The sequence below is a fragment of the Brachycentrus maculatus genome, unplaced genomic scaffold (assembly GCF_059751285.1).
Source record: "Brachycentrus maculatus isolate JH-2025_06_01 unplaced genomic scaffold, ASM5975128v1 h1tg000323l, whole genome shotgun sequence".
NCBI classification, from domain to species: Eukaryota; Metazoa; Arthropoda; class Insecta; order Trichoptera; family Brachycentridae; genus Brachycentrus; species Brachycentrus maculatus.
The window spans coordinates 649,482-664,453 of record NW_028281072.1 but is presented as its reverse complement, the minus strand read 5'-3'; the positions used below and the strand labels follow the sequence as shown (position 1 = coordinate 664,453).

At 29.3% G+C, this 14,972-nt stretch overlaps 1 protein-coding gene across 1 annotated transcript in view; it reads left to right on the top strand.

Annotated features, from left to right (window-relative positions):
• The window catches only part of rsh (Rap GTPase activating protein radish), a 212,330-nt gene that overhangs the window by 112,355 nt on the left and 85,003 nt on the right, over positions 1–14,972 (top strand). Inside the window, exons 9-10 of the mRNA XM_088268421.1 lie at positions 8,980–9,124; positions 12,295–12,552. Coding sequence (XP_088124547.1) covers positions 8,980–9,124; positions 12,295–12,552 — 403 coding nt within the window. The remainder of the gene's footprint in view (positions 1–8,979; positions 9,125–12,294; positions 12,553–14,972) is intronic.

The window sequence follows — 14,972 nt, the reverse complement described above, 5'->3', positions numbered from 1 at the left end:
AAAAAGGGATAAATCCTTTAACCACAATTGTGAAAATGTTTGATCTGCTAACATTTGCGAAACTATAAATTATTCAATACCGGAATCGCGACCGGATGTGACAACGCCAGCGGAAATGATTCAGGTGAAGAAAATGGCGGAACGAATGAACGGTTAACTTACTCATATAAGCCGAGAGCACTGAAAATTGGATCAATTTTAGGAAGTTAAAAAAATAACTTCAAATAAATTGGAAGAATAATATTCCAGACTTCCAGGCGAACATTTGATTTAAATGGTATCTTATTTTAAAACATAAAATTTTAGAATGCTGACAAATTTTTTTAATTTTTGATTTGGCAGTCATTTTGTGGAATATTTATCAATTTTATGTTTCAGTTTTACTTGGTGAATACCACTATTTTATTAATATTTTGTGTCGTTGTATAGGCACATTTTTCACAAACATTGTTTGGAATTAAATATTCTTGAATCATGTTTTGGTGATTCATCCCTTCACTTAGAAGTCCCTTCTCAAAAATATATGTTTATTTAATTGGATTCAATTGTTTAAATTTGTAATCTGTAAATAAAGAGTTTATTTTTTTTTAATTATAATTTAGATATTTAAATCACTAAGTTTTAGAGTCAACCTTTTTATCAAAATTATCAAAAACATATAAATAAAATTTGTGACAATTGGTTCGCCTTGTATTCGGCATTTTTTAACGAATGTCATTATTACTCTAAAAATCAGCGATTGATTTTAAAATTTAATATGTATGGAGTTCTTAAACATAAACGCCAAATCTGTTTATAAGGGAAATATTATATATTTATTGATTTCGCGTTAATTTGTAGAATTCCATTTTAATTTACCATATGTATTAATTTTAAATCAAACACAGATTTGATGAGTCTACTTAGTTGTATTTTATTAACAATGTTAATAAAATACAACTTAGTAGACTCAAAAAAATCTGTGTTTGATATGAAATTAATACATAAAAAGAAATATTATATTCCGATACCTAGCAAAAACCGTCTTTTTATAACGATAAACAAATGAGGGTGTTTTTTAGGCACATTTTTCCTTCTACGATTATTTAGAATTAAATATTCGTAAATCATGTTTCGGCGATTCGACCCTTGACCTGCAAGTCCTTTCTCAAAAACGTCGGCCACATTTCCTTCAAGTGACGTCATAAAAACACCGATAAAACGGGTATTCTCGAATCACTTTTGCGGGACCGTTTTTCCGAGCAAACACCCAACTCACTCACATCCATTTTACGGCTCTCACACACGATGCGCGTTTCGTAATTCCACCCCCGCCCTTATTTATAATGCAACACGTATAAGGGAAGAATGTTGCCAATGGATGGCCAGAAAAAAGCATTAAAAATCTGGCCACGTATGATGGGTGGCGAGGAAAACACTTTTCCTCGAATTTAATGCTGAAGTCGAAGGAAAATCGGTTTATAATGTTAACGCGCTCCAATTTCTCTCACCCCAAATGCAAATAGGGGAAGTTTCCAGAGGCTCGGTTTGTTTTACTGGCAACAAGTGAACCGAGGGGTAAATACTCTCTGGAAACTGGAAATCAAAATGTTGTAAAAACTTTGTGTATTCATTCGATGAGTTACAAAGAAAACTTTTCACTTACGTCATAAATTCGATTGTGAATATTTATTTTCATTTCATAATAAGGAGTTTTTTTTTACTTTTTCTTTTACGTTAAGTAAAATACTTTACTAAAAATATTTTTTTACTTTGTTCAGATATATTTGCATCTAAAAAAGATTCGTATTAGTACTATACACCAATAAAAATTAGTCATCCATTCTGTGTAATCAAACCAAATGTTTTTCAAATCAGCATTTTTCATCATAAATTTGTACACGTTCTCTGTAATATTGTTAAAAAAATTGAGGCGTTTACCTGTAAAAATGTAAAAGCAACTCATTATCATAAGTTTAAGTGAAATTTTCGGTGCAAATTAGTAGAACCAACTAACCACCACGTCACTTTGCCGCAAGGTTAGGCAGATAGAATAGAATACAATATTAATCTGTCTTTGAAAACAATGTATACAGTAGACCTGATAATTTTATAGATTTTAAGAAAGTACATTTGAAGTATGATTATAATTTGTAATTGTACGTCTGAAGTATGATTATATATTTGTTTCATTTTCATTCTAAACGTTAACATATAAAAATAAATGGTCCTTAAGTCTACAGCGTCCGCAATTTAGATCTCATTATCTGAAATAAGATCCTTTATTCAACTGTTTTTTAAGATAAATATTTGTTTACAAAATTTTGAGTGTGTCCAAATACTTGTAAATAAATAAACTGGTCAAATTATAAGCTTAAATAATAAAAATGAAAATGATTTTTTCTGGCGTTTCTCATGTATGTGATTGTAATCCAGGATTCGGACCTCACATACTAATATAAGAGTTTCTACTTGATAAAAACCTTCTTTGCATCTCACCAATAGATGTCTTTAGTGAAGTTCTAGTGATTCAAGAACAGGGTTTCTAAATTGGTTCATATATATAGAACTTCCAAGAATTTGAGTAGTGTGGTTGTCAATAATGGGCAGAATTGGTGAATGTTACACATTTGTAAAGTGATCCATTAAATCAGCCTATAACGGTCGTCAGCTATGTAAATGCCCAGACTTCCATATTCTCCATCTTTGATGAGATGTCAAAAAATAAATAGTTATGTTTTTCATTATTTACAAAAATACTTCAATTTCAAACTATTTCTGTGAGCCTAGGCGGATCATTATTAAAAATTGTGGTAGGATGATTTTGAATCCAGAAACCCCTCACTCTAGAGTCCACGGGACCATAAGTCGACACTAAAACTTACTAAAAAAATTAAGAGTTAAAACACTCAATACTATTAATATTTAAAGCATTTACTTTGTAGTTAGTCGTTTTTATATTATTTTTTTAGCATCTCATCAAAGATGAGATTTCTTCTTCATCTTTGATGAGATGCTAAAAAATAATATGAAAATAACTCCTGTAATTGGAGATAATCCAGATTTTGTGAACAAGTATTTGGACACACTCAAAATGTTGCAGTCATTTTTACTTATTTATTTTTTTACAAAAATGTTAATAATATTAGTTTAGTACGGTGAGTGGTTATATACTTATATTTTTAACATTTTTGTAAAAAAATAAATAAATTGAAATACTACTAATATTTATAAGTCGAGAGGAATGTGCTCAGATGATAAAGGGGCTTCAGAAAGAACCGTAGTCTGATTTTGACCACAACATGTATTGGTTTTTAAAAACGGCGAGATTACTGCAAATAAATATTCATTCCGCACTTTGCAAAATCAAAATGTATGTAGATTAAAGAATACTGTAAAACGTGACTTCCTCCAATAACGGTTATGGGGTTCATTCATTTCCGGTTCTTTTATAGCTATATAGATTGAGATGGAGGCTTTATTTTACAGTGGAGGGAGAACAAGATGATTAATTGAATGGCGGATGGCTAAAAATCATTATGATGTTTTTTTTTCATTTTTTATTGATACTTAGAGAAATTTTAGTGTCATTATCATAATATAATTAATATACACATAAATATAATAATTCAATAAAAAAAAATATATTGTTTTCGAAACAAGTCGTGTGTATTTTTTTTATTTTTATTTTTTATTTTATTGGAAGGAAGAACAACAGTTACAATATATGATACATACAGAATACAAAAAATTAAATCATGAGAACCAATTATAGTTCTTCACAACTATGCATAGTAGAGGTCTATATAAAGGAAGAGACATGAGACGAGGATGGGATAAGGAGAAAAGGAGATGGCAGTGATAGGAAAAGAAGAAAAGGAAAGGACAGGGAATAGAATCACTTTTTTAGGTTTTTAAGATTTCGAACAATTTAGCTTTAAACTTTGAAAGATTGGAATAGAACATATCAAGGTGGGTACAACATTCATTAAATTTCCCACAACTTCGATAAACAAAGGAATTTTAGAAATAGTTCTTTGATGGTGCTGGATTATAAAAGGTGTGACTATGTCTATTGATTCTAATTGGACAATGAAAAGGTATCTGCTCAAGAAGATAGGAGCTCTCAGTTATACTATTCATAACTTTATACAAAAAACATAAATGTAATGATATAAAACTTAATAGATGGTATTTCACAATTTATTTAATTTTTATAATAATCAACATGTCATGCCACAAAGTTAATGCTGAATCAACAAATAGTATAACACCTGTCATATTTTTATTTAAATAATAATAATAATACAATAATAAAACATGCGCGTGTTAAAATTCAATATTGTGTCAAAACTTCAAATCAATCGGTGTAAAGCTTTTTGAGATTTTGAAGGAACGAATATTTACATTTTTTATTGGAAACGCTGGACTTATCACCTAGGTTCTTGTATTTATTCACGATCAAGTCAACAATATTGCGTCGGCCTGCTGCAGTGTCCAATGCACCATTACGTGCGAATAAAGTTTCGAAGAAAAGAGTCAATCGTTTGTATCGCAACGTATTTGTTTTGTTTTAATCCCATTATTAAACCTGTATTTTTGTTTTTATCCTTAAATTTTGGTTGGTTAGAAGATATTGCTTCTAAGCAATAATTCCGCTAATGGTCATTTTTCTGTACATGTAATTAAATTAAATAAATAAACAAATAATCCACCTTAACGTGTCTCGTGAAAAAGTGTGGAATTGTGCATTTCAACAAAGCTCGTTTATTTCATTTCATTTAGCGATATTGAGTTTCAGATGTCATGTGCTAAGGGTGTTTCCGAGGGAACGGCGTGCGTAATGAAGAATCCCCCCATTTTGCAGGAAATTGAAATTCATTCCGGTGAAAGTTTGTGAAAAGTGTGCCAATGTGTCGGGAGCCGCACACAGTTGATTGAAAATTTAACGTAACTTTTAAGGCTTTATTTTAATAATTTTTTCTCAACTCGATGTGTGTTGACAATAATGTCAAAGTGTCCAAGTACTTAATAATCTAATTTTTATTTGAAGCACTAACTTTGTGATTTTCCATTTTATTAATAAAATGTAACCTTGTTTTCAAATCACTATATTATAGTGATTTTAAAACAACGTTACATTTTAATTACTACATAATCTGTCATCGCCTTTTGTTTTTTGGCTTTTTATTGCAGTAAGAAAACGTTAATTCTTGGGTTTTACAAATTATGTTTTTTTCGGCATGTGCATGACAAAATCAATCTATGGAATAACGCTTCTGAAAATTTCGATAAATGGGAACTTATTTGTAATCTAGATGGTTGATGCGGTAAAATAATGCATAGAATTATCGTATTTTGTGTCAAATTGATTCGGAACTGCGAGAAAAAACGATACATACGGAAAAAAACGATTATTCAGTGATATTTATTCAGGCTGCATTATTTAGCATTTTTTTTGTAAACTTGATCTATATTATTTTATTTTGTGAATTATTTTCGGCATTGCTTTTAGTTACATATATACAGAAAACTATATTTGGCCTACAATTGTTTATTTACACGTAAATTTAACATTTATTGTTATTGGCTGTATAATTTTATTAAACTTTGTTATTTTTAATTATACTTTTCGACAGTCAATATATTTTATAAATCAAGTGGTCGTAATTTAACAGATTCTCATAAAATACAAAGAAAGCGTTTTTTTAATAGCGATGGGAAAATTCAAGTTATAATTTAAAAAGTAATTTTTTACGTTTTTAAAAATGGTTATATACTTTATTATTAACATTAAGGAAAAAAATAAATATGACTAACCACAAAGTAAATGCTTTCAATATGAATAATATTGAAAATATTCAAAATAATGTTTTAATAACGTTTTAAATAAGAACGTAGTATCCCCAATAAGAGGTAAAAGTTATAAAAGCGCAATTAAAAATTTGTTTTACCAAAAAATTCATGTAGGCAGTTCAGGAATAAATACTATATTATTAAACTATATAGTTATAGCAAACAAAAAATATTACTTATAACACAACTTTCGCAGAAAACCGATGGATGCTTTATTATAATTTCCTTATTTGATAACAAATCTGCGCGTCAAACGTGACGTTTTCATTTTGACTTTTGAGTGAAATATTCAATCTATTTCAGAGCTTATACGTATTACGATAAAGCTATATGGGTTGTATATGACATCTGCTCACTCCTTTTGAGAGATATGTGAAGAGGCTGTCATCGCCATTCCATGGATTTATAGTACAAAGCCTCTTTAGTTATTCCTTAGTTTGGTTAATATTTTAAGAACATGCATATATAAACATGTACATACAAATTCTTAAAGAAAAAAAATAAAATATGTATATCAAATAATATTTTATGGTATTTTGTTTTTTTTCAATGGTAAATCATCAAATCGTTATAAATTATACCCATGACCTGATGAGAAAACGAAGTTTTCAGTATAAAAAAAAAGATTTTAGAAATGTGCGTGTTCCTTCCAAATTTGTGTATTTTTTATAAGAATTTGTGTATTAAAATTATATTCACAAATATATTCGAGAAGAACAAAAAGACGCATTTCATTAACTTTTAAATGTTTACAATATTGTCCCCACTACATGAAACTCCTTTAAAATCGTAAATAAGGGGTGAAGGACCAATATTTGTGTGCTCAGATGAGATTTAAATTCAAACGTTTATACGTCGCGCTCTCTCTTTGTCTATTGGCGTCGCTTTGTTCTACTCGCCCTTATGACTTTTATAATTTTCGATAAATAAATAATTATCTTCATTCGCGCGTTTCCGTCTTCCTCATCATAAGTGTTCCAGTACCATTAGACGTTACAATGCGGATAATTTGTTGTTCCGTCACTGAATCTAGGTATTATTTATAATTAAACACTTGTTTTAGACCACTTATTGAATTTTATTGCATTTCACACGACTAGTTTCGAAAACTACAGATGTTTTTTTTCATCTACATGTAATCACAAAAACTATCGAGATTTTTTTAGGTATTGAAAGATGTGTGTGGGGAAAAAACTGGGGGGGTTATGGAGTGGGACTTGGTTTATTAGGAACATAGACAATAATGGTGACCATTTTTGGAAAAGAAAATTATTAATTAATGTCTATTAAGAGTCTGGTTATAATAAACTACGTTGACATATAAATAAAATCTTGATAGCAACCTCCTTTCACGATAAAATAAAAAATAAAACAGTTGTGTACAAAAGTTTGAACACGCTCAAAGTATCGCTAGTTTTATTTCCATTTCAAGGAATGATTGTTTTAACAAGTTTCAAAGAAGTCCCGACCGTTATTAAATGCCTTCGGGAAAAAACCTTTTTATGATTAAGAAATTTGTAATCAGCGTCCATTTCTTCATTTCCTGGGGCAAGGAGTGAAGATCCTAGTAAGCATTTCTCATTTCTCTGTTTAATTAAGTTACTTTTTAATTTAAATTATTAAAAACGTAAGAACCTGGGAAACCTTACTTTGAGAAAATTGTTTTCACTCGTTAGGGAAATCCTTTAAGCGAGATACTGTGCTATAATTTGTTTTTCAAAAAAACATAAACATGATTAGAATATTAAGGATTTCACAGTCATTCCTTTAGAGTCTAGATTTGAAATGACTTCATAAACGTATTAAAATGCTCCGTTAAAAATTATACAAGATATGTATCTTTATTCTAAACCTCGATGTGAAGTATGCATGCCTCTAAGGCGCATGTGATATACGTATATGTTATACCAAAAGACTGTCTGGTTCACAATATGTTCAGATTTTGTGCATACTAAAGCTCAAAAAGTATTAACATTTTATAAAATACAATTCAGAAAAAAAGTAATAATAATAAATATAAGGAAAAGAAGACAGTGACTCAATGTGCTTTTTTTATTTCAGTTTGCCCAAAAATAAAATTATAACAAAAATTTTACGATTTTTAAATGAAAGTTACGATTTTGAAACTATTGTATTGTATTTGCAAAATGGTTAGAATTTTTTATTTTAACGAAAAAAAAATATATGTGATTTTATTATTTACACAAATATTTCAATTTCACACTATTTCTGTGAGCCTAAGTGGCTCATAATTAGAAATAAGTAATACATTGTGGTAGAGTGGGTTCGAACCGAGAAACTCTGATTTAAGAGTCCGCGACACTAACCACGGGACCACAACCCGACACAATTATTTTAAGGAAATGTCATATGACCAGTGCTTACTTCTATTTGTGTGTTTTCTCAAAATAATATGCTAACCAGCCATGCTGTTTTGCCGCAGGGGTAAGCAGAGACAATATAACGCCACAACACCCTGTCTTTGCAAACATTATTTGCCTCTCATGCATCTCCTAATACATATATCGCTCACTCCTTTCAAGAACGTCATAAATCAAAAATCGACAATTTTCAGTTAAGCATGTTTTCTGAATGCCCAAAAAATGTACTGTATCCCAGCAAAAGAGGCATATTTTTAACTTAATATTTACCCGCTACAGGACAGAAAGTGTTATTTTTACATTTTGAAGAAAATGTATTGTTTAATAATTTTTTTAAATATACTTAATATTTTTTAAATGGAGAAAAAACCTTTAGGTTTTACCTAAAAAGATCTGTTGCGCAGTAAAAAGTTCAATGAGTGGCTTGATATTTATTTTTAATAAATTGTATTATATTTTTAAACTTTAAAAACGTTCTCCTGAAAAATCAAGTATTTTGATTTATGACGTTCTTGAAAGGAGTGAGCGATATACCAAAATCCAAATATAATATGCAAAATTATCTACGCAAAATATTATCTATTTTTTCTGTATTAAACAAAACATTAGTTAATATTTAAAACTTAAAAGAACAAAAGATATATCATATGATTTAATATCACAGCTAAGCACTCCTGTGGTACAATTTTAAAAAATAATGCTTTATAAAATGTCCAAAATTATTGTTTTTTTATTGAATAATTAATTGCGTACGTTGTTTCAGGTTTTCATCAAGTCGGAGTTGAAAGTTGGAGTGATCTACGTAAAGGAAGGACAATACACGGAGGAAGAGATACTGGATAATAACGAAAATTCACCCTTGTTTGAGGAATTTCTTCAAGTTCTTGGCGACAAAGTGCGACTCAGGGGTAAGCAAATGACTTTTTCTCAACTTCATTAATTTTGTCTGTTAAAAATGCTTCCCTACCTTTTGACCAAAACCATGACAACATTTTGAGTTTGTCCAAATACACCAATAGATGTCTCTAGTGAAAATTTTAGTGATTCATGTACAATGTTTCAAAATTGGATCTTACATAAAACAAATATTGACTTCGATCCGTAGGGTAAATAAAACAGTGTTTGATTGAATAAATGATATTTTTTTATTAAACGTCATGTTTTCATATTATTTTTTGAAATTTCAACAAAAATGAATTAGAATATGAAAGTCTGGGCATTTATAGGGCTTATGACCGTCATAGGCTGGTTTAATTGATCACTTTACACGCGTGTAACATTCACCAATTCTACCCATGATTGACAACCACACTACTCAATTTTCGGAAGCCATAGATATGTAGATCGATCAAACTCGTGACACGGTTCATGTGAGTTCACTTCTGATATCTATGTTAGAATAGGGAATGTTAACACGAAATATTTAAATTTATTTCATGCACATATGGTATGTATGTAGTTGAGCAATAATACATGTAATTTTGTCTTATCTGACATTTTTTTATTACCTAACGTCCAAGTGACTCTGAAATATAGCTACGGCTTATGCAACACCGCTTATCATGACCCTACTCAGGCTTCACCTTTTTAAGTTTTATAGCGTTTGCCTACTCGTGAGTGGATTTACTGTTTATGTTTAAAGTTACTATAATTTCATGTAATTCATGAGTGAAAATTCTAGGCAAAAAAACGCTCGTTTTATCTGACGGCATCAAAATTTAACTCTCAAAACCCATTATTCTTTTAGTTTTGAGCTTTTAACAATTTTGTAGTCACTTATTGTATCATTTCTGAAAGCAGTGATCTATATCACCCATCCAATACACACCTGTCGCCTAAATTCGAAAATCAGTTTTCGTATCAAATAGTTCGTACTAAATTCTCACGATAATACGACATACCTAACTCAGCAAACCCGAAACGAGGGATGACAGTCTCGTCTTCCGGACCCATCACATAATTTATAGATAACACAAACTTTCCTTTGATGCATGTCTGATACGTCAAATTCTGCTCCTAATACATATGTATGTAAATTGCGTGAAAATATTTGAGTTTATTGTATCCAAGTATGTGGATAAATAACACCTTAAAACATTTTGATATGAATGTCTGGGTACTTACAGGACTGCCAATCTATCAAAGGCTGGTTTGAGTGATCACTTTATACACGTGTAGTAGTTACTTTTCTACATATACTTCTAAACGACACCTCTCAAATTTTTGGAACTTGTGCATATATGAATATGTGTATTTATTTATTTATATATATATATATATATATATATATATATATATATATATATATATATATATATATATATATATATATATATATATATATATATATATATATATATATATATATATATATATATATATATATATATATATATATATATATATATATATATATATATATATATATATATATATATATATATATATATTTATATATTTATATATATATATATATATATATATATATATATATATATATATATATAAATATATATATATATATATATATATATATATATATATATATATATATATATATATATATATATATATATATATATATATATATATATATATATATATATATATATATATATATATATATATATATATATATATATATATATATATATATATATATATATATATATATATATATATATATATATATATATATATATATATATATATATATATATATATATATATATATATATATATATATATATTAATCCTACAGTTGACACGTTTTTATATTGAGTTCTTGGCAGAATTTATGGTTGAATTTTGTAAACTTTATATTAAACATTTATCCATATAAAATGTGTGTAAGATTCTTAAGTGTTGTTTTATATTTACATCTCAATAAAGATGACGAAGACTATGTATGTCTGTCTTCTTTGACTGCCATATTCTTCTGCATATGTATATTAAGATGTCAATATTAAATAAGTGAAGAAAAAACAGATTTGTGAACAAGGATTTGGGCACACTCGAAATGTTGTAATGTAATCACTCTCGTTAGCTGGCTGGTTAAATATTTGAGTACAGCACCTATTAATTTAATGGGCGGCTTCAGCTCTCGAAGAAACGTCGAAGTTTTCAAGAAAATAACCATATAGGCACGCCGAACTCTTTCTATTTTAACAAATTATACAAGTTTTGAGCCTTTTCAGAGTACCCTCTAGTTAGAAACTTTGTTAATACAAAAAGTATAGAGCAATCTGTGATTTATGTAGCCCTTGCTCGAATACTTTTCTACTTGTTACTTTTAATTTCAGCCCGCTTAATTTTTACCGAAAAATTTCCTTTTGCACCGATCGAAAAGTTTCGATGAGCACAAATAACTCTTTAAAAAAAGGAAACATTATTTTGCTTCTGAAATTTTCGTTAACTGGATTTTTAAGCATTTGTAACTTTTGTGAATTGTTTGTTAACTCTGTAGAATTTATTTATACTCTTATACATTAAATCTCTCGCAGAAATCTTGAAATCAGATTATAATTAATAGGTTACGAACATTGAACATTTTCTAGAGGATTTCAGTGCCCAGTTATAATGTTTAGTTATGGCATGGATATTTGAGATATTAACATATCGTAGTCGTACAGGAGAAAGTGACCAACTACCAAAACGTAAAATGTTCAGGATGGCCATTTATGTCACTATTGCGAGAAAATTAACACCAATGCAGTTAGTCATTTTTAACTAGCCAATATATTATAGCGCCACATGCCATTTTATACACATACAAGTAAAAAAATGTATTTATATATATATATATATATATATATATATATATATATATATATATATATATATATATATATATATATATATATATATATATATATATATATATATATATATATATATATATATATATATATATATATGACACGTGTTTTGATGCATTTATCATCATTTTCACCGTAATTACGCGGATAGTATCAAAACACCTGTCACAATAACAACTTAAATTAAAAATGGACAGATTTTACCACAAAGTGACTGCCGAATTGATGAATGAAAATATATACTTTTTCTTTGTTACCAGGATTCGATAAGTACAAGGGAGGTCTCGACACGGTTCACGACCTGACGGGGCTGTACTCGGTGTATACGAGCTGGCGGTCCATCGAAATCATGTTCCACGTAAGCACACAGCTGCCGTACGAGCGCCACGACCCGCAGAAGCTGCAGAGGAAGCGCCACATCGGCAACGACATCGTGTGCGTCGTCTTCCTCGAGGCCGACAACACGGGCTTCTCGCCCGCCTGCATCAAGAGCCACTTCCTGCACACCTTTATACTAGGTAAGAGGTTTCAAAATGCAGTTGGCATACTGTGCATGGAGAGATAGCTGGGAGTAAACATCCCAAGAGCGACAGGCGGAGTCACAAACAGATCGGCTGTCCAAACTCAAAACACAGTAAGGGACATTTTTTTTGTGGTACATTTTTTTGCATTTTTGGACTAAGTAGATTCTACTTAGTCCAAAAATGCAAAAAAAAACGTGCCACAAAATAATGTCCCTTACTGTGCTTTAAGTTTGGACAGCCGAGATCCTGAGGACCTTTAAAAAGAAGAAGAAGAAGCATGGTCTTGTGTACGAAATGGCGCTACCTGGCATTTCTGACTGTTTTTCGGATTATTATTAAAAATATACATCAAATCTTGTGAAAGATTAGTTTTGAGGTTATTAATGTAAACACCACTAGTTTCGAGAATTACAAATGTTCTCATCAACAGGTGAAAATACAAAAAAAAAAGTAAAAGAAAAGAAGAATAATAACAGTCTCCTTAACATTCATTGTTCACTTTGTGTAATACCACTAAAATAAGAATTTTATTGCACCAGTGCTTTTTTTTTCTTTTTTATTTACAATAAATAGTATTATTAAGCGGGAAACATCTTTTTAATAAATATTAAAGGAAGAAGAAAAATATAATGATAATACATCTAATAGATTTTTTTTTATTGTTAGCAAGTCCAAAATTATGGTTTTTGAAAGAGATGAGAGTGGATCTGGATGTAAAATAGTAGTTAATGGGTAAATTTTGCAACTGGTAAACGATTATATATATTAAGGAAGCATATCTTCTTGGGATGGAAAGATTGATAAAGATGAAAAAAGGAGTTAAAATGCTGGGAACAGAGTAAATGGTGCACTGAGTTGACCTACCTTAATGTTTGGAGGTGAACCATGGAGTTGATAAAAGAAGGATGAATGTGGACTGAATGCAGTCGAAATTTGATATCTCAGACGAATTTGTGTCAAAACGACGTATTATACGAGTACATGTTCGAATTGTGAAATTAGAAATGGTTGCACGGCTCAAGTTAACATTATAGATAAAATAAATAACGGTGTATTCAGATGGTTTGGTCATGTGTAACGAATGTGTGAAGACATAAAAAAATGAGGCGAATGTAGTAGGAAATAGAAGTACAAAAAAAACAAACAAAACTTGGCACGATCAAGTTTCTCAAATACTTGATAGTGTTTATGTCAGGAGCCGGAATAATCAGTAGGTGGGTGTGTATGAGGAGATGCGTGAATGTGAAAAAGGCGGAGATTGTTCGCAAAGACAAAATGGTGTGAGTTTGTAAATTTCTCTGCCTACCCCTGCGGAGAAGCGGCCGTGATGGCCAGTAGGCAAGTCAGTTGATGCGCATCAATGACTCCTATATTTTCAATTACTTTTTCTTCCATTATATCACGAATATCTTTCGTAATTCTTCCATGAATTCATCAAACTTATTCAACTAATTAAAAACAAACCCCTGCTCCATTAAAAAAGTAAGCCCCAATGAATTTATAATATTGTTTGAAAACAATTCCTTCATCTTTAATGTATTAAAACAATAGGACGTCCTTCAGCCTATTCAAGTGAGTGAAGGATTCGCAAAATTCCATTAAATTATGATTTCGAATGAAAAAAGATTTTATCAGCTCTTAATGCTTAAATAATTTCTCGAAACAAAATATGATTTCCGAAATTTTCTATCTATTGGTATTTTCATTATTTATTGTGCTTTCAATATTTTTCTGATTTTTTTTATCCAGTTTAAATTCAAGTATTTTTAATATAATTTAATAATAAAAATAATTTGCTTATTCATTAAAAGGCTTTAATGTATAAACATGGTTGTTTGTATCATTTTATTTTAACCAATTTATGTTTTGTGCTGACATTTTTGGTGAAACTTTTTTTTATAATAAAACAACAGCTATAATGCAAATACAAAGTATTTTCATACAATTTAATAAACAATAGGTTAATACGTAAACGTGGTTATTTAATCAATTTATTCTAACCAATTTAGGTTTCTTACTGACATTTTTTTTAATAAAAAAGCAAATATATGGTAAATACAAATTACATAATTGTAATTAAATTTTCTGCTATCAAAATAATTGGCAAATGCAATAAAGTATATTTTTATTACTTTATATTAATTAATTTTATTTTTGCCCTGGCATATTTTTATGGTGCTGCATTTTATATAACAAAACAACAATTTTATAGCAAAAACAAAGCATTTTTAATTTTTTTTCATGAATATATTCAACAGTCACTTTGCGGTATTATTTATCCATTTTCAATTTAAATTTTACTTCGTAAACAGTAAACCCACTCACAAGAGTATATCCTTTAAAACTTATAAAGTTGAATCGAAATAGCATAACAAACCGTGCTGCATAAGCCGTGACTAGATTTCAGAGTCACT